Source organism: Spermophilus citellus, assembly GCF_964194105.1.
Source record: "Spermophilus citellus genome assembly, chromosome: 18".
NCBI lineage: Eukaryota > Metazoa > Chordata > Mammalia > Rodentia > Sciuridae > Spermophilus > Spermophilus citellus.
This window is the reverse complement of record NC_138200.1, coordinates 44,230,118-44,251,195: the sequence shown is the minus strand read 5'-3', so window position 1 is coordinate 44,251,195 and position 21,078 is coordinate 44,230,118. Positions and strand designations below refer to the sequence as shown.

The window sequence follows — 21,078 nt, the reverse complement described above, 5'->3', positions numbered from 1 at the left end:
TCAAAGAAACCCGAAGCCACAGCGAAGTTGTCTGGGTCTTGGTTGCTCAGCTGGCCCGGGAACTATCAAGGCAGGGACAAGAATGCTCCGGGTGGCTTGCCCGCCCTGAGCCCCCTGAGAACCATCATCAAGACGGCAGGGAAGGCACCTGTTCCCTTTCGCCACGAGGTGGCGCGCTTGCCCCCAGGATCGCCAAGGGGCAACTCACCAGCTCGGTGGCGTCCTGGCCCCGCAGCAGCGGCTTCTCCTCGGGAAATCGCAGCTCCTGCAGTCCCGCCATGGTCACGTCGTGGAGCAGCAACCCTAGGAGGGAAGGAGGGCGAGGTTGGGGCGGGCTCTGACTCTTCCCGGCGAAGAAGGGCATCGCAAGCCAGAGCCGGGGCGGGGGCAGGGGCACAGGCGGGTTTGAGGGGATCGGATTGACACTCCGAGGGTGTCCTTATGTTATTTGCCCTTAAAAGTTGAAATGTGTTTTGAAAAAAATAGAAAGGCAACACATGATGATCCCTAAGACATTTCAAAGCAAAATCCTGCATTATGGGGAATCACAGGGGTGTGTGAGGAAGCCCCGCAGGGCCAGAAGAGGACATGAGGTTCTGGAGGGGACACAGCTGGAGAGGGACAGAGCTGAGCTTCTCCCGGGACTGGGAGCTCAAGCCTAGGATGCACGAGGAGACACGGCCAGTGTGGCAGGCCCTGTGATACTGAAGCAGGGGGTGTGCTGTCAGGACAGGCCACCTGCAGTGGGGGTCTCAGCCCATAGCTGAGAGGTCCCAGGTCCCCAGACTGCTGGGTGTTTCTGGGAGACCCCAGGGCCTCTGAACCTCAGGGCAAGAAAGGTCACATTTGCAGAGCTGCATACACAGCATGCCCCCGAATGTGTGTTTGGAGGAGCCAGCAGCAGGAGAAGGAGGTTGGGGTGGGGGACAAAGGACCCACATAATCATCCTGGTACAACCATCCCTTACTCAGGACTTCAGGATGGCAGAGGTGAAAAACTAGTTAAGAATCTGGAAATTCATAAAATAATTAAAATGGGCCAATCAATACACAGGAAAGCACTCAAGCTCATTAGGAGTCAAACTGTAAAATAAGATCCTCTTTTTCTTTTTGGCTAATAGAACTGGCGAAGTTTGTGGTGCTAACTAGCCAAGACGCACCCAAACTGGCACTTTCTCATATTGTTGATGGGTGTAAACATGGATACATCTTTCTGGAAGGCAGTTTTTAAAGTTTGTTTTGTTGTGGGTGTATGTGTTACTAGGGACTGAACCCAGGGGTGCTTTACCACTGAATTACATCCCCTGTCCTTATTTTTCATTTTAGACAGGGTCTTGCTAAATCGCCCAGGCTGGCCTGGAACTTAATCCTTCCAGTTCAGCCTCCAGAGTAGCTGGGACTATAGGCATTCGACTTTGTGCCCATCATGGAGGGCAGTTTTGTAAAATGGATTAAAATTATTTTAAAAGGTTCCTATTCAGCAATCCCCCTCTTTAGGAGAAACTCCCTTAGGAAACCAGGGAGGGCAACTGATGGCTTAGCTCCAGGAATGCCCACCAGGGAGAACAATAGAGAAAAACTAGAAGAGAATTGATGTCCATCAATAGATCACTATATACATACAGTATGGGTCAATAAGTTATAAAATATTATTTAATAATATGGGGAAATGCTTGTGTCACAAACAGGAAGAGAAGCTACAAAAGTAATATATAGTATTATCCCAAGTGTGAGAAATATGCATGGTTCCCCCCAAGAGGTACAGAAGTCTATATATCAAAAAGTCCCCAGGCACTACCTGAGAGAATAACAAATCAGGACCAATTGTTTAAAATCAGGGAAAAATTTTTTTTCTTTTAAACTATTTGGTTGAAGGTCAGTAACAATTCCCTTTTATTATTATTATTATTATATTTGGTACTGGGAATTGAACCCAGGGTCACTTGACCACTGAGCCACATCCCCAGCCCTATTTTGTATTTTATTTAGAGACAGGGTCTCACTGAGTTTCTTAGTGCCTTGCTAAGTTGCTGAGGCTGGCTTTGAACTCGCGATTCTCCTGCCTCAGCCTCCCAAACAACTGGGATTACAGGCCTCTAGCAAAGCATTTCCCAGGTCATAAAGTGCTTGCTGAAGCAAGACGGGGAGACTGAGGCTAGTGAGGAGCAATTACTTGCATAGGTTGGATCAGGACTGGGCTCATGGACTCCTGGGCTGGTGCTCAATGCTCTTTCTAAAATTTTTTTTTTCTTAGTTCTACCACTCAGTTTCGTCAGGACCTTGGTGCTCATTTTGTCACAGCATGGCTGCCTACTTTGGAAGGATGGCTTCCTTGATTGATCCATTCATTCCTGGAACCCTTCTTTTCCAAAATCTAATTTGAGCCTTTCCTAAGGGTGAAGCCCTCAGACTTTCCCTGCTGCCCTGAGACGGACCACGCCCATCAGCCGGTTGGGCATTCCGTGTCCCTGCCCACCTCTGCACTCTTGGTTTCTCCCATGGAAAACCCAGCAATTGCACACAGCCCAAGGGCACAAGAGGGAACCCACTTCTGTATCAGCGCTGCTTTGGCAAGGCCAGGTGGCAGCTCAGGGCTTCCCTGGGCCTCCATCAGAAGCAGGAAGCTCAGCCCTCCAGAGAGGTGCCAAGATGGTGCCTCAAGTGCTCATGGGGACTCCCTGCTAGAGTCCGGGCTGGTATGGGAGCTGCTGGGCACTCAGCCTCACAGAGGCCCAAAGGAGAGCTGCGGGGCCTCCCAGGTGAGCGCACAGGGGCCAGGAGGGCTGGCTGCCACCCACCCAGGCCCCAGATCACTGCACGACTGCGCCCTGCCATGCCCCAGCTCTGTTCCCAGTGGTTTCCGAGGAAACTAGCTAACACGGTGCAGATGGGCTGTATTTTTAGAAAGGCGTCCTCTCCCCTCTCCTGCCCCTTCTCCTGCCTCCTTTCCGATGTGCGCACACTCCTCCATCCATCTGGGTGGGGAGCTGCAAGAAGGGCCCCCACCCTGGGAAACTCTTCCCCCACTAGGACTTTTTTAGCCACCTGCCTCCCTGAACAGCCGACTCCATTCCAGACCTGGGCATCCCTGGGGTGTCCCCACCCTCCTCCCAGCCGGTTATGAAACCTCCCCGGGGACCATCCTCCCCAAGGTGGTGCTATTAAAAGGGCTGTGAGTGGGCAGCGCAGGGACAGATGGCCTGTGCTGGGGAGCGGTGGGGAAGAGGTGGAGAGAGACCCTGTCATCCAGAGAACTGGGAGTGGCTCTGTGGATGGAAAACAGGCAGCCTGGGGCGGGCTGGACGTTGTGGGGCTCCTGGACCGAGGCCAGAGTGGACATTCCCACGGTGGGGGGGGGGCAGAGAAGTTTGTTTTCAAGAAAGTCATGATTTTTTTTTTAAAGGCAGCTGGATGAGGATGTCGTGAAACTGCCATCGACCTTCCACCTCGGAGCCCCATTAAGGTCAGGGAGGAGTGAGCAGCACAGAACAGGGTGGAGGGTGGCCCCAGGGGTGACCACAGGGATGGCTCTTTTGGCTCTGTCCCCCACCCCCACCTTGATCTCTTATTCCCTAAAGGGAACATGGAGCCTTAAAACCAAATGCCCTGGGATGAACCCCAGTCCCTCCAGGCATCAGTGGTTGGGCCCGGAGTCACCGAGAGCTCCGGGGAGCAAAGAGACTCGATATAAAAGTGCCTTTTAACTGGAAGATTTTTATACATATTTGAAGGGACATCAATGATTTAACATCGCTGAGCAGGGCTTCCTTACCTTTCCCTGCTAATTTAAGGCAGCTTCCCCGCCCCCCATTCCCCATCTTTGTTAGAGGAAACATTCATACCTGCTGGCTCAGGGGCTGAGCTGAAGTAGAACAGAAGGGGAGAAGGTTAAGGGAGGGCAAGCGACCTCTTTGGCTGAGTGAGAGAGACTGTGAGAAACTCCGGGGCCAAGGAGAACCAGGGAGTGTTGAAAGCAAAGAGGGTGAGTTCATTAGGACGGCCTGCATTCCAAGTTCATGGCTTTTGTTTGCTTGTTTGTGCTTCTTCGAATGTGATTTTTCCTTCTATTTATTTATTTGTTTAGGAGACAGAGTCTTGCTAAGTTGCTGAGGCTGGTCTCAAACTTGTGATCCTTCTGCCTCAGCCTCATCCTCCTGAGTAGCTGGGATTACAGGCATGGGCCAACCTGATTCTAGGATAAGACCTAAGACGTGAACCCTTGGATTTGCTTGGGTTAAAAATATTAGTAACTGGGGTGCACACTTGTAATCCCAGTGGCTCAGGAGGCTGAGGCAGGAGGATCTCGAGTTCAAAGCCAGCCTCGGAAAAAGTGAGGCACTAAGCAACTCAGTGAGACCCTGTCTCTAAATAAAATACAAAATAGGGCTGGGGATATGGCTCAGTGGTTGAGAGCCCCTGAGTTCAGTCCCCAGGACCCCTCCCAATATATATAATTACTACGATTGTTCGTAAAACTGTTCAATAAATACTTAAATTGATCAGTAGTAGTTACTCATCCTCCAGAATAAAGCAGTTGCTTATTATTTGTCCCCCTCCCCTTTGTTATTTTGTCTCTTATTTAAGCGATTGTCAGTGGGAAGTATTAGTGGTGGAGATGGTAAGGGGACATCTGGAAATACCCGTGGGGTTTGGCTGTTTCAATGGAGGGAGGCTCCTACCAACCTTTAGTACCTGGGGCCCGGGTGAGAAGGGTCCCTATGCAGGGGTGCTCCCTCCCCCAGCCACGCCCGTACTGTCCCACTGAGACACTCTGGAGCCGAAAGGCAGGACCCGCACACAGGAAAGTCAGCACACTCAGGAGAAGCCGAACCCAGGGGCCTGCGGGTCAGGGAGAAGGCAAAGAGGGAAGGCGCACAGCCGTGGAATGGCTCGTAGTTTTTTCAACCATAGAGTGAGGGGGACCAGGGCAGGTCATGGTCAAGGTCCAGACCAAGCTGCCCTGTGTAGGCGGCACTCTGACAGTTATAAGATCCCCTGATTACAAGAAAAGCCACAGCCATTGAAATTTGTCCCACCCACTGTCACAAGGGGCCTGGCTGGCTGCGCCCTGGGGGAGGGGAATGGCCAGGGAGAGTTGAGTGAGGGTGGCGCGTCACAGAGAAGGGATGGCATCACAGTGACGTCACAGACGTGCACAGCCTACACAGCTGGCCTGGGTCCCCCTCTGTGGCTTGAAAGAGTGCAGGGAGCCTGAGACCCTGGAGATCAGGGACACGCCTTCTGGTTGCACTACCCTGGGGGCTTGGAGCCATCTAGGGGGCTGGCCCTGGGCCACTCCCTGGTGCTATCCGGACCTCAGGGCTGAGATAGCGCTGGGCCGGGGCTGGGATGAGGCCTCCCTTTGGCCTCCTTTCTTCACAGACCAGAAAAAGACACAGGGGTGACAGGTGCCATCCCCCTGCGGCAGATCCAGGAAGACAGAGACAGCTGGACACAAGAACATGGGGACAACATTTCTGGCTCAATCACCATTTCCTCCCTCTAGTCACAGCTCCTTGATTTAGACCCAACTTGGAAGAGGCTAGTTCTGCTTTCCCCTGGGTCCTCTGAATTCCTATCCCACAACAGCCGTGCCTGCCTGCTCTCTCTCTCACTCACACACACACACACAGTGCTTAAGGCCACCATATTTGTGTTCTAACCCTTACTGCGGAAGCCCCAGCTGACTCCGTAGGACATCCTTCCACAGGAAGCAAAGCCCTTGCCCGTCCTGTTCCCCTGCCTGGAAGGCCCTTCCTCTCCATAACCCTATGATCATTTAAAAAAAATCATTAATATTTACTGAGCACCTACTATGTTCCCGGCTCTGTTTTAGCACTTTGTATGTCTCAATTCATTGAATCCTCTTACAAGCTTCTCTGAGGCAGGGCCTATGGTTGTCCTCGATTCGTAGCTGGGGAAGGGAGGTTCAAACAGGTGAAACAACCAGACCAAGGTTTTACCAGGGGTAAGTGACAAAACCCAGACTTGAACCAACCATGTCTGGGTCTAGGGACCGTAGATCAATGTCTGGGCTGCATGACCTCAATAACCCCGGGATGCATGGATGAGTGGTTCCATCTCCTCACTGTAGCCCCCCTGAGGACAGAGGCCTGACCCTGTTCATCTGTCAAACTTCATCAGAGCCCAGAGGTCGAGGCTCAATGATTTTCAAATCGAACAATTCACCAATACGAGGACAAACAGGACAGACTGTGGTTGACCTGCCCACAGAAGCTGTAGAAGGGGGACCGAGTAAACATTTTTGTCACTCGTATTCCACTGTTCCAATGTCACTTAGAGGCATAAAGCAGTACTTGCAGGCACACCACCAAGGCCTGGAGACCTCTGGAACAGGCTGGTGAGGTTTCCGCAGATCTTGGAGGAAGCAGTGAAGCCTCAGCTCGTCCCCAGCTTATGCACCCTCCTCTGCTGCTCTCCTCATTCTCAGTCCCTGCCTGACTCTCTGGTGTCTCCATGGAGGCTTGTCACAACCCCCCAATAGAGGAACAGGCTTAGTAGCTCTCTGGAGCCAGGCTCAGCCAGCAGAAAGAAACCCAGCGTGAATCCAGCAAGAAGAGGGGACACAAGTCTGGGGGAGGGAGGTCAGAAAGTCACGCCCTGAAAACCATCGGGGAAGCACAAGGCGTATCCACTAGCCACCAGGGACATGCAGGGAACTACCAGAGAGTCCCCGAGGACCAGGGCTTCATCTGTTCTGGGCACAGGGCGAGCAGACACTTTGTTCAATCTTTGCTCAGTAAAATGAAATGAATAGATGAAGGGAGGCTCACTGTTCACTCAAACTGCGAACTACTGATAGCACCCAGAGTTGGCAGGCAGCGGGTACAGGCACATGCGCTCTGCCACTGTTGGTTGGATTACAGTGGGTTCAGTTTTATTTGGGGGACAATTTGGTATAATCTGTCAAATGCAAGTATTTGTCAACTGTGCAATTCATCTCCAGGTATTTATCCTAAAGAAAAAACACAGGTGGGTACGGCAGGAAGTGGTGCACAAGAGGCTCAGTGCAGGGAAGTCGTTCAAAAGGGGAAGCAACCTAAATGAACATCAGGAGAATAGTTAAACAAATTACGGAGCATCTGTGCCCCCGGGTACCAAGCAGCTTCAAGATAAAAGACAACACCAGCCAAGCATGGTGGTGCACGCCTGCTATGCCTGCCACTAGGAGGCTGAGGCAGGAGGATTGCAAGTTTGAAGGCAGCCCGGGCAATTTAGCAAGATCCCGTCTCAAAATTAAAAAAAGGGTTGGGCATATAGCTCTGTAGTAGAGCGCTTGCCCACCTAACATGTGTAAGCCCTGGGTTCAGTCCCCAATAAAAAGGAAAAAGGGACATTCCACTCACACACATAGGGAAAACTTTCTAAAATATACAGGGAAAAGAAAAAAGGAACATGGTACAATAAGAAGTCTAAATAATCTCACTTATGTAAAACATGCACATACTGGACAGGTACACCTAACACATACTGGCAAATTCAAGAAGAAAATCCTCAAATGATTCAGGGTAAGCTCAAACTTTCCCCTCGGGTAGGATAGGGGTTTGGAAGGTTATGAAAGGGAATTTTTATTCTATACACCAGATTTTATCAAATCTTAAGATACCACGGAGCCATAAGTAGCACATTTTATATATCGAAAAGAAAATGTTTCTAGTTAAGATAGAATATTTCGGGCTGGGGATGTGGCTCAAGTGGTAGCGCGCTCGCCTGGCATGTGTGCGGCCCGGGTTCGATCCTCAGCACCACATACCAACAAAGATGTTGTGTCCGCCAAAAACTGAAAAATAAATATTAAAAAAAAGATAGAATATTTCCTCCCTTGTATTTTATTTATTTATGTTTTCTTGGAAAAAATTCTGCTTACAGAAATATTGCAAAACAAACAAACAACAACAACAACAACAAAACACAGAACTTTTTCAGATACCTTAACCTAGTTTCCCTCAAAGTTACACAATTGTGCTTTTTTTGGGGGGTGGGGGCAGTGCCAGGACCTGATCCAAGACATCACACTGCACTTAGTTGTCAAGCCTCTTCCACCAGGGTCAGTCCTTCTGTTCTTGTCTTTTATGACTTTGACACTTTTTTCTTTTGGGATTGAACCTTGGGGCTCTTTACCACTGAGTCACATCCCCAATCACTTTTTTTTTTTTGATACTGGGGATTGAACCTATGGGCGCTTCACCACCAGCTCTTATTCATATTTTTTAAATTTAGAGACAGGGTTTCACTGAGTTGCTTAGGATCTTGCTAAATTACTGAGGCTGGCCTTGAACTTGCGACACTCCTGCCTCGGCCTCCCAAGTGGCTGGGGTTACAGGCGTGCGCCACTGCGCCTGGTGACTTTGACACGTTTGAGGAACGTTGGTTGCTTCATCTGGAGTGTCTTCGGTTCAGGTTTGTCCATTGTATTTTTTTTTTTACCATTCGACTGAAGCCAGACCTTGTGGGCACGAATACAAGAGAAACCACGTGCCCTGAGCACCAGACCCGGGCACCGGCTGCCAATCTGTCTTATTACTGGGGCTGTTAACCTTGATCACATGACGAAGGGGCTGTCTCCCTGAAAGGTGACCAGTCTCCCCTTTGCAATTAATAAGTGTCTGTGGGAAGCTACTTGGAGACTGCAAAGACATCCCGTCTCTCCTGGTACTTCTACCTGCTAATTTTAACAACCATTGATGATCGCTGCCCACAATCACTGTGGGCTTTGTCTAATAATAATTTTCTATTTCCATTATCAGTCTACGTTTGTTCATGGGAACTCTCGTGTAAGAAAGAGCTCTCCCTTCTCTTCCACCTCCTCATCTATTCCATTGTTTATTTATACCACTGTGGGCTCATGGATATTGATCTGATGGGTTCAAAAATCCATTGCTAATTGTTTTTAATTTCCTGGTTCAAACTGGGTCATATTTGGCCTTTGGGAGTCCCCCAGGGTTGGCTCTTGTGTCTTTCAACATGTACCCACCATTCTTTGAGTAGTTTCTGATTTTACAGAATTAATAAATGTTCCAAACTCATTCCCTTCTGCCTCGACCCTGGAATCAACCCCTTCTTCGAGTTCCCTGATTCCTCTTTTGGGAGACTTAGATACCAACATCTGGATAGTGAGGGTGCTCACTGATATGGGGTGTCCTTCACCTGGGTCCCTCCGCAGGTAGGGCAGAAAAACATAAGATACCAAAGCACACAGTTACTTCTGAATCTATCCATCTGTATAGATGTTGAAAATCTGGAATTTTTATTTCTATTTCCTCTGTTTCTAATTCAACACCAGGGTCTGTTCTAACTTTCTTCCTTCAAACATGATTTACATGTTTTTCTCCAATGATGAGAAACATGGTTCTCATTACCCATAATATTTTTGCTTATTTGTCCATTCCTAAGGTACGCGCAAAGAAGTTCTGGACTTACCACCTCATGACGAGTTCTTATTTTTCATTTTCTTTGTTTTTGTGTGTGTGTGTGTGTGCTAATTGAAAGCGTTCTTTTAGACTTACATTCAGATTTTTTAAATCATCTCACTCATGTGAATTCTAAAAAAAAAAAAAAAAAGGAAAATGTCATTGAAATCAATTGGGGAGGTCTATCCTAAAATGTCTCGGCACTCTGGAGTCCGAAGCCTGTCGATCTGTCCTGGAGTCTTGACACCTGCGGTTTCTATGCAGTTCGGGCTTCTCAGCAGCAAGGATGCTGGTGACCTGCTCTGTGTGGTCTCCAGGATTCCCTTCCAAGATGCTGACGTGCACCCTGCACATTCTGATGCTTGTGGGACAGCAGTGACAGCAAAGTCACGCTGCCCACTTTGTCAGCAGAGACTAGAGAATGCAGCCCAATTTTAGAAATGTTCAAGTGTGAAAAAAAAAAAAGTGCATGTTAGAATAGAAGTAACAGAGCTCTCCCATAAAGTTAGATGCTGAGGCCCGGCGCCCATGTGTGAGCTCAGTTTTTCTATACACTTGGCTCTAGGTGTTAAACAGACATAATAATAGATTCCTGAATTTTAGATACGTGGGAAGATGATGGGAAAAATCTTGGGACTATGTGCTATTCTGCCATTGAAATGTAAATGAAAATATGTGACTCTGGGGCATTGTTCTTCAAAGAGGAGACATGCCAGTCTTTGACTCTTTCTCCTGCCAGCTGGCTAGAATATAGATGTAATGACAGGAGCTAGAGCAGCCATTTTGGACCTTGAAGCAGGACATTAAAGGTAGCAGAGAGGCAACAAAGGAGTCTAGATAACTGAGGATAATGAAGCCATGATTTGTGATGGTCCATTTCCAGACCCTGTTTGTGAGAGAGGTCAATACATGTTTATCTTAATCTATTATTATCATGAGTGTTCTGTCATACAATTGAAGCTAATCTAAATTTGGGACCTTTTTTTGTGTGCGTGGAGGGGAAGATTCAGCCTAATACGCTAAAGGAATTCAAGGCAAATGACTTTCCGAAAGGAAATAGGGACACACTAGAGCTAATGCAGAACCTGCAACTTCCTCCTTGCAGCGAGCACAATAATCCATGAGATCTGTGATGTGATTTTCTCCAGGAGTTGTTTTTTTGGTTATTGTTTTTACTAGGGATTGAACCCAGGGGTGCTTTACCACTTGGCTATACCCCCAGTCCTTTATGTTTCTTATTTTGAGACAGGGTCTTCTGAAATTGCCCAGGCTGACCTCCAACTTGCAATCCTCCTGCTTCAGCCTCCTATGACACAGGAATTACAGGTGTGCACCAATGCTCCTGACTCTCCATGAGGTTTAAACAAGTTCACCAGCCCCTTCTAACCCACCACTGAAAAGCTCACAATCATTGTATCAACATGGGTAACCATGACCTACATTAAAAAGTTAAAAAGCTTTAGCTGGGTTCTTTTCTCACAAACTCTCAAGCCTCTTTAACGCAGGTGTCTCGTTCAATTCAACTGTGTATCTTTGCCCAATTTGGCAAATTTCCCAGAAACAAAGCAACACTTGTCCTGGATCTTCCTGCAAGATTCAAAGAGGTGCCGGGCCGGTGGCGCACGCCTGTAATCTCAGCTGCTCAGGAGGCCGAGGCAGGAGGACAGCGAGTTCAAGGCCAACCTAGCAATTTAGCAAGACACTGTTTCAAAATAAGAAAGGCTGCGGATGTGGCTCAGTGGTCAAGTGCCCCTGGGTTCAATCCCCGGTACCAAAAAAAAAAAAAAAGATTCAAAGAGGGAGGCCAAGGCAACCTAACAGGCATCTGCAACGGAGAGCAAGCCCAAGGGGGCACCGCTTACTCCGTCCCTGCTCACCAAAAGCCTCTGCTCCTCTGAACTTCCCAATACACTGACACTTTGAAAAACAATGTTTGATTGGTGAGGAGGACTCTAGGCAACTCCCAGAGTTTTCCTACCTCACATGCTTGTTGGAGGGGGCTGCCTGATCAGTGCCCACCCAACTCCTAGGTCATGTTTTCTTGTGATGACATGATGCTCGAAAAACGTTTGGCTTTTGGAGCATGTTGGACTTCAGATGTTTGAATGAGGAATGTGGATCTGGTAAAGTCTCTGCAGTTATCCACAGAAACTCTGAAATCAGAAATCTGAAATCTGGCCCCAAGCATTTCAGCCCCAGGGATACTCTGGCTATATGTTTCTGAAGCTATTCAAGGCACTGGAGGTGACATGCTGACCATCACATGCAAAGAGTCCCATTATTGCAGTGGTATTTCTTTGGGGGGGGGAGGGGCAATCAATCAACAAATGCAAGTAAACATATGGTGTTCAGATATTCTAGGTGCAATGGAGGAAGTCAAGTCACAGAAGGGGGCAGAAGCAGGTTGGGGCGCTGTGATCTAGACAGAATGGTCAGAGATGTCGCCAGGCTGACAAAGGCCACATGAGCACAGATTTGAAGGGAGATGGGCGGTGATTCCTGGGGATGCTGAGGAGGATGCTGAGCACAGAGGAACGGCCCATGCAAAGGCCCTGGGCAGGTGCTTGCTGCACGGCGTGTTTAGGACAGAGGAAGCCCAGGAGATGGAGCAGGGTGGTGAGGGGGAGAGGCAGGAGGTGAGGCACTGAGCTAAGGGGCAGAGTCCAGCTCACAGCCCTGAAGATCCATAGAAAATCTGTGTTTTTTACTCTGAATGTGCAGATGCATTGGACAGTCTGAAGCAGAGGAGTGACAGGAGGGGCTTCTCATCAGAGGGTCCCTCTTCCTGCTGGGCGATGCCTAGACCTGGGGCTGAGGCACATGGGGGCAGGCGAGGTGGTGAGAGGCTTTGAGCTGGTTCCACAGACATTTGTTCTGGGGCTCTGGCCACTCGGGCGGGAGCAAAATGTCATTGGTGGATTAGAATCTGAGGCCTCATTAAGGAGCAAAAGGCTGGGGAGGCCCTGGGTGTGAGCTGGGCCATCCTGCTGAGGTGACTGGGTCTGTCCCAGACTGGGTGGAGGGTCACATCCATTCCTCACCCACCCTCTGGGCAGAGGCTACAGTAGGAGTCAGATCCGTAGCTGCTCAGACCAAGCTCCATGAACCTGGTGGTTTCTTTTTTGCAATACTGGGAACGGACCCCAGGGTGCTCTACCGCTGAGCTGTATTCCTGGCCTTGTGGGTTGGTTTTTTTTTTGTACCAGGGATTGGACCCAGGGGTACTTTCCCACTGAACTATATCCCCAGCCTTTTTTTTTTTTTTTTGAGACACAGTCTCACTGAGTTGCTTAGGGGCTGACTTTCAGGAGCCACTGGGATTACAATCGTGCGTCACTGTGCCTGGCTCCCAGCTGTTTTTGAGACAGAGTCTCAAGGTCTTGCCAAATGCCCAGGCTGGCCTTGAACCTGTGATCCTCCCATCTCAGCCTCCAAAGTTGCTGGATTACAGGTGTGTGCTATGGCACCCTGCAAACCTGGTGGTTTAAAGCAGCATGCAGCTTTTCTCTCTCTGTCTCTCTCTTTTACATCCAACTATTTTTATTGCATTTTTTATTTGTTCTAATTAGTTATACGTGACAGTAGGGTGCATTTGACACACGACACCAACGGAGCATCCCTTCTCATTCCTCTGGCCGTCCACGGTGCAGAGTCACATCCACAGTGTAATCAGCCATATACAAGGGTCTAGCTCTTAAGTTCTGAAGGTTAGAAGCTGGTGACCAGAGTCCAGGGCCACTCCATTCGGGGCTCAGCCAGGGAGCTGCTCTCCTGCCCTTTCCAGCATTCCTGGCATTCCTTGGCTGGTGGCCCCTTCCCCCTCTTCTGGGCCACCAAGTTGCTCCTGTCACCACATCCCCTCTCCTGCTGTGGAACATCCTCTCCTCCTCTTACAAAGATACTCGAGGATGCATTCAGGCCCCATGGATAATCCTGGAATCTCTCTCCATCTAAGACCCTAAGCTCAACGGCATCTGCAAAGTCCCTTTTACCACATAAGGCAAGTTCTAGGGATTGGATTAGAAAATCTTTGGGGGCCATTATCAGCCCAGCACAACCTTCGTGCAAGAGGGAGACACGAAGATATGGCCTGTGCCTGTGGTTTACCGTGGGAAGCGACTTCCTGCTCCCTGGACTTGGGAGACTCAGGGCAACATCCAGGGACCACTCCTCCCTCCTCTTCCTCTGCACTGGATCCGGGGCGGGCGCTCCTCCCAGGTTCCCAGGGACCTGTTTCACCAGGGTCTTTGCCTAGCACTCTAGCACTTTCCCCTATGCGTTTTCTGACTCTCAGGTTTTAAAAACCAGAAACTGAGCCGGGCACAGTGGTGCACGCCTGTAATCTCAGCTACTAGGAAGGCTGGGGAAGGAGGATCCAGAGTTTGAGGCCGGCCTGGGCAACTTAGTAAGACCTCGTCTCAAAATACAAAGTAAAAAGGGTTGGGGGACGTAGCTCGGGAGGCAAGGCCTCTGGGTTCAATGACTGGTACCACCATCACCACCACCAAAACCCAGAACTTGAACTTCATGTAGTACAAACTCACTGAGAAAAACAGAGGAACAAATAGAAAAAAAAATTACAGAAAATCCTGTGCACTAGAGATACCCACTGCCAAGGTCCCAGCACCTACACTTTTATTCATTTCCATTGCTCATCTAAACCCTGAAAAAGATGTTTTTTTTTTTTTTTTTTTTTAAAGCAAGAAACATTGTTTTGAAATATCTTTTGGACTCTAGATCTAGAGACATCTTGCTTCAAATCCTGGCCAGCCACCGACATCTGTGTGGCCTCTGACAAATTACTTAAGTGGTCTGTGCCTCTGTTTCCTTATCTGTAAAAAGGAGGAAACAGCAGCATGTATCTCACTGTTACAACAACGTAGAATGTAGGGCTGTGCCTGGCCTGTGGTTTGTGCCATATAACTGTGAGGTGTCTTGTATAAGCAAAAAAACAAAAAACAAAATTCCTGGTTCATCGTTAGGTATTCTTTTTTGGGGGGGAGGGGTACCAGGGATTGAACTCAGGGGCATTCAACCACTGAGCCACATCCCCAGCCCTATTTTGTATTGTATTTAGAGACAGGGTCTCACTGAGTTTGCTCAGCATCTCACTTTTGCTGAGGCTGGCTTTGAACTTGAGATCCTCCTGCCTCAGCCTCCAGAGCCACTGGGATTATAGGTGTGTACCATCACGCCTGGCTCATCACTATTCTTTATTCACTTTTTCCATTTATTTCTTGTGTGTGTATGTGTGTGTGTGTGTGTGTGTTAGTTGTCAATGGACTTTTATTTTATTTATTTTTATGTGGTACTGAGAATCGAACCCAGTGCCTCACACATGCTAGGCAAGTGCTTAACCACTGAGCCACAACCCCAGACCCTCCATTTATCTGTTTTGTTGCATAAGCTGATCAATAACTATTCATGGTACATTTATTAGTCTATTTAATAAAGAACTTGGACCAAGGCTATAAATGCCAGTTATATTATTTTAGTATTATTGGTTATATTTTAAAATTTTCTTGTAATAAAGCACACTTTTGTAATAAAAAAAAAAAAACCCGTGAGTCATCACCACCATTATTATTACACATATTGGGGCGGACACCATTCAGGTGGAAGGATGACCCTCGGGAGCACAATTTGCAGCTACCTGTGAATTATGGTCCCTGGGACGGCTGTGCTCTTCCACTGGTCGGCAGTTAGGTTGTTTCCACTTTTTTTTTCTTCTATAAACAATGACAGAATAAATATCCTTGAACGAACACCTCTTTATTTGTTCCTAAAAATTCAACTGCTGAGTCACAGATCACACTTATTTTTGAGCTTTGGATACATCGTGGCCTTGCCCTTCGTAAGAGCGGTACCTGTTTCTCCCCTGTGCAGTGGAACGGCATGCCCCTCTCCCCACGCCACCCTGGCACATCCAACGATTTGCACATCTGTCCCCTGTCCCCAGCAGAATTCTCCCAGTGCTTATCTGTGCAGCCTCCACAGATACAGCATCGGAGTGTGCTGAAGGGAGAAACTGGCAGTGAGGGTGCCAGGTCCTGTTTTCAGCCTCCTGGGGCGGGGGGGGGGGGAAATCCATGCCTCAGTTTACCCCTCAGGTGAAATGTGGGCCAACAAACTTGCCGACCAGTAAACACGACTGCAGCGTAGCCAGTAAAATGGTGTGGGCTACGAATTCCACGCGTGAAAAGAGAACCCAAATTCTACACAGAACTGGTCAAACTTTTGCTTTTTAATCCCACACCAAGTATGCTATTTTAAATTGCCAACATCCAATACCAAGGCTCCCAAGGGACCACTTCAGAGCCCCAAATCTGCCATTTTTAGAGCTACCTGTGACGCCGAACCATCTTGAAAACATATTGTTTGAGTACAAATCCACCAAAAACAATTGCTTTCCTATTTGCAAATAGACAAGCTACCAAGGCACCAACAATCTGCCCTCTGGGAACTGTAAGGAGCTTGCCAACAGGTGACAGTGTCCCGGGCTCCTTCACCAGGGTGGAGCCTTGTCACAATGCTCCCATTTTACCAACAAGGAGACTGAGGCTCAGAGATGTTAAGAATTCTCCCAGGAGCTCAGAAGCAGAGAGGAGACCCTGAGAGTCACATCCTCTGATGGCAAGATCACCACCTTCCTTGTTCCTGTTGCAGCAAGATCCTGCCAGAGTCTGGCAACTGCAGGCCTCAGAGGCATTCGTTATCAGGGGAGCCTCAGAATGGCCCTATCGCCGCCCCTTCTCTCCAGAACAAAAAGATATGCTGGGCTTGAGCAGGACAGCATGTGGGCATCCCTCCAGGTCCCACATGAGGGGACACCTAGCTTCTCACACCTGCTCTCAGAGCTGTGGATGTGGGACATAAGGGTCCAGATGCTGTGGCCCACTCCAGCCCAGGATGCAAACCTGAGATACATCCAGAGAGACCTGGGTTGTGCACAGAACCCAGCAGAGGAACTGGGACACCCTGAAGGAGGAGACTCTGGATCCTGAAGCAAAGCAGAGGAGGAAATCCTGGAATAATTTGATGGCAGCTCAAGGATCATGGCCCTGCAAATGCCATTTACCGCCTGCCTGCCAGATGCCACGCTCAACATCTGACACACATTCTCCCACCCAAGTACTAACCAGGCCGACCCTGCCTAGCTTCTGAGATGGAATGCATTCAGGGTGGTATGGCTCTAGACCTGACACACATATCCCATTCTACAGGTGAGGGAAATGACATGTGGAGAAGCTTCAAAACCAGACATGGTGGCACACACCTGTAATCCCAGTGGCTCAGGAGGCTGGGGCAGGAGGATTGCAACTTTGAGGGCAGCCTCAGTAAATTAAGGAGGCCCTAAGCAACATAGTAAGACCCTGTTTCATACACACACACACACACACACACACACACACACACACGAGCTGGGATGTGGCTCAGTGATTGAGCACCCCTGGGTTCAATCCCCAGTACCAAAACCAAACCAAACCAAAACAACAACAACAAAAACTGGCCCAACGCCAGGCAACACAGTTAGGAAGCCTGGGGCCACTCCAGATTGGCACTGGGGTTTGACTTCAGAGCCAACTTCTCTCCAGCTGTATGAACACGACGGAGTGACTGACCTCATTGGTGAAGTGGGCACCATAATAAAATAGAATGGGAAAACAATTAAAAAGAGCTAAATCCATATGAGTTTTTTTTAAAGGGGTGGGGGCGGGGCAGGGGCAGAGAGTTAGAGGTCCTGCACAGCCTCCCTCAGGTGCAGCTGACGAGTGGGGCTATGTGAGCTCAGACTCGGTCAACAGCTATTGAGCACTTACTGTATGCTGCCACAATAAATGGACCCCATCCTGCCTGTGATCTGTTTGCCATCCAAAGGGATGAATCAAACTCTCCCAGTTGCATGCGACAGGAATAAAGTAGGGTGGGGGCATATCTAGAGCTGCTGGCAGCCAATCAGCCAGGGCAGGTGGAGATCCCCATTAGGGGGAGATCCAAGATGAAGGAACCAGAGAGGACACAAAGCCTGAGAGGTGCCCATAGGACATAGGTCCCAATCATGTGTGCCACTTGGACTGTCTCAGCAGGCTTCACACCAGTTCTTAGATATGGAAGGGTCAACAGTTCCATCTTGAAGCTGAGAAAACCGAAGTCAGAGAGGTTAAGCAACCTGTCCGAAATCACCCAGCTGACTGGCAGGGGGCTGGAGTGGGAATCCAGATCTGTGAGGCAAGGAAGAGGCCAGGAGGGGGCCGGAGAGAGGGAAGTCTAGACAAAACTGCATCGGAGGGGATGCGCTGACCCCAGGCCTGGTGTAGATGTGCACTGGGAGCCTGTGACAGATGATAGAGACTAAGAGGGTCCTGCCCCAGCCTGGCCAGGGTCTTAGAAAGTGCCAGAACCTGGTGAGCCCACCTGATAATGGAGGAGGGGTCCTGATTGCTGCACCCAGTTGAGATGAGGGCACACTGTATGGGGACCCCAAAACATGGACACCCCTAAAACCCCCACTCCCCTATCATTTCTTCTCTAGGATGAAGAGGAGGAGGAGGAAGGGCATCCAGGTCTGTTCTCCATGCAGGGCACTATGAAAACTCTCCCTCTAGGGACTTAACATCCAAGTTGCTGGGCCAGGCCTACCAATAAAAAAAAAAAAAAAAAAAAAAAAAAAAAAAAAAAAAAAAAAAAAACAGCTGGCAAGGTTGGGGGTGGGTGCTCCCAGAGGTTCCAGGGCCCAAGGATCAGTCCCTTCTCTATGAGCTGTCAGGGGCTGCTGTGGGTTTAAGAGCCCCAAACCTCCCCCATCCTACTCCCTCCACCCTATCTCCCTCCCTCCCCTCCCCCACACACTCAGGCCCTGCAGACACCACTCCACACCCAAAGCAAGTCTCTCTCACACTCCAGGCGGGGACCAGTAATCCCAACTCCCTCCCCAAGAGCAGAAATTCAGTATTAGAGTTTTCAAAGGCTGACACATTTAACCTCTGCCCTCTAGCCCCAGGCCTCATCCTGTTTCCTAAGTGCAACCACAGATTTTTGTCCCTTCCCCACCTTATAATAGGGTCCTGTCCTCATTCTCTTGTCCCAGACAGTAAGGGTCTCCAGGGTGGGACCAAACCCCTGGAGCGCCAGAAGATATCGACTGGAACGTGTCCCTTCCATGTGTTCATCTAACAGGCATGGGCTCAGCACCTCAAGTCCCAGCCTGGTGGGGTCTGGACTGGACCTCGCCTGCTGTGGGTCTAGTTCTGTCCTGGAGAGAACAGAGAAGCCCAGGTGCTACCGCACTTCACCCCTAGGACTGTCTCCTACGCTTCAGACGCTGGCCCCTGTCCTGGCTCTCTTCCCCACCTCTTGCTCTGGGCAGTGGAACTCCAACCATTGCCCCCAGATGTGGGTTTCCAGCAGGGCATCTGGTCACTTCTCCACAGGGGCCCCAAATCCAAGAGGTCCCAGTCATTAGGGTCCAATCTGGCTTTCTACTTTTCAAGTCACTTGTCCTCTACTCCCAACAAGAAACTTCTCACCCCAGAGAAGAGCGAAGAGCAGCTCAGATTGTCACAGGGTGCAGGAAATAAGAGGCCCTGAGCACGGTTCCTGCCAGGAGCCCAGAGAGCTCCTTTCTTTGGGGATAAGCGACATTAATTGGCGGCCTGGGGCTTCAGGCTCTCTTTCGGGGTTCTGACCCTAACTCGACCAGTCCGAGACCCCAAGGGTCCGCTCCTATGAGACTAGAGATCGAGCCGCGCGCCGCGCGCTCCACCGGCAGCAGGGCTCAGAAGAGAACCGAGCCGGGTAGGGCGCAGCCTCAGGTGCTCTCCCGGGGTCAGGCTCCGCCTAGGAACAGGTAGCACCCGAACTAGCTATTAACTGAATTAAGTGGTGCCCTGTCCTGCTCGGATCCGAGCCTCTCCAAACCCTGCCACCGCTCCCGGAGCCCGCTCCAACTAGAAAAGTAGCGGGCAGCGAGGGCCGCGCCGAGGGCGGCCGCGGGGAAGGGTCGCGGTACCTGCCAGCAATTCGATCTTGTGTCCCAGCACCTTCATCTCGGCGCCCGGCACTGCCCGGCTCGGGCTGCGGCGTCGGGGAAGTGCGCTGGACCAAGCCGGGGCGCGACGAGGCGCGCGAGAGGCGCGGAGAGGAGCAGCGGGAGAGCCGGAGCCGAGCCGGAGCCAGGCAGGAGCAGCAGCCCGCAGCCAGGAGTGCTCTCGCCGCCCCCTACGCCGCGCGGCCCCCTCCACAAAGGTTTAAAAAAATCCACCAATTGCACGGCCGCGCACCCCCAAAAGGCGCCCGCCGCCACCTGGTCGGGGTGAACTCCAGGAGGCGGATGGAGTGCACCGGGTGGGTGCGGGTGACAATACGGGTGACAACACGGGAGGGGGCCCTTGCGCCTGCTGCCCGAACAAAGAAACCTGCCGTCCCCGGGCGTCGCTGTAGGGGAGGAGCGGGAGGCTGCTGGGCGGTGGCCCCCTGGGGTCCGGTGCCCGGCCGGGAACGCGAGCCGGGGTGGGGTGGGGAGGACGGACACCGCCCTCGCGTAGGCGAAATGGGGTCCCCGGGAGACTATGCGGGGCTCGTAAGCCTGGGACTGGGGGCGCGCGCAGCAGCCGCAATAGCAAAGGGAGCGGAGGCCGGGGCTGCAGGGGCGAGGGCGCGGCGACTCACCGAGGGTGCTGCCAGCGAGACAGACGCGCAGGCGGGAGCCCGGCCTCCGCGCGCCGCCGCCAACGCGCTGTGCAGGTGCCAGCAGCCCGCAAGCCCCTCCGCGGGTGCCTGGGGCGAGGGCGGCGCGCCGCGGGGCGTGCCCACTGGGTGTGGTGGGCGTGGGCGCTCGGCCCACCGTGCGCGCCGGGCCTGGTGACTCGAACCCGGCTGCGGTCCCAGGCGCCCAGCTTCCGCCTCCTATCTTGGCCTGCGCGTCCGATCGGTCGGTGGGTGTGTGGGTGGGAGGGCCAGCGGGACGCCGCGACACGCAAACCTATCGGAGACCCCGGCGATCCGCGATCCCCCGCCCGTTTCTCACCTCCTGCGGGCACCGGGAGAAGGGCCTGGCCGCTGGGGATCTGCCCGGTGTGGTGCGTGTGAGGCCTTGGCCGCCCCTCCTGTTCCCCAGTACCGCGAGGCGTCGGGTTCCCGGGAAGAGGGTGGCCTCTGCTTCTGTCTTTGTTTGAACTCAAGGCCCTGTAGAGACTCCCCACATCCCGCCGCCACTCCCCTCCCCACCCCTGTCGCTCGGGCCCCACCCGCCGCCGCCTGGGAACCATTGGAGAAAAGCCCTGGAGGGTCGGGAAGAAGTGGGGCCTCAGGGTTCTTTGCGGCATAGTCCTGCGTTTTCAGAGCTAGAGGTAAAAATCTGGGCAAAGGTGCTCTGTCTGGGTTCTGAGGGTCCCACCCAGAGCGTGTGACAAGGTTCTGTTCTCAATTCACCTGACATTACCCCAGGTAGAGGGAACGGGGAGACCAGAGTCATTTTCCGCCTCACACTGCTTGGGTCCAGTGCGAACCGCCCAAAAAGAGAGGGTCAGAGGCCCTGGATGGAGTTCAACTCTAGGAAATATGAAAGATCCTCCAAAATTTATCTGGGCCAGACAGCTCGACATGTGGGCTCCTGAGGACCCAAGTTCTCTTCAGGCTCTAACAGTAA

At 51.1% G+C, this 21,078-nt stretch overlaps 1 protein-coding gene across 7 annotated transcripts in view; it reads right to left on the bottom strand.

Annotated features, from left to right (window-relative positions):
• The window catches only part of NDRG4 (NDRG family member 4), a 41,349-nt gene extending 20,731 nt beyond the window's left edge, over positions 1-20,618 (bottom strand). Inside the window, exons 1-2 of one of the 7 annotated variants that reach the window (XM_081273526.1) lie at positions 20,458-20,618; positions 209-303 (exon numbers count right to left, since the gene is read on the bottom strand). In XM_081273526.1, the coding sequence (XP_081129652.1) occupies positions 209-280 (72 nt within the window). In that variant the 5' untranslated portion in view covers positions 281-303; positions 20,458-20,618. Of the gene's footprint in view, positions 1-208; positions 304-19,440; positions 19,649-20,099; positions 20,343-20,457 lie in introns of those variants that run through there. The other 6 variants (XM_081273527.1, XM_081273523.1, XM_081273525.1 and 3 more) reach the window with 6 other exon arrangements.
• Between the last annotated feature and the right edge of the window lie 460 nt (positions 20,619-21,078).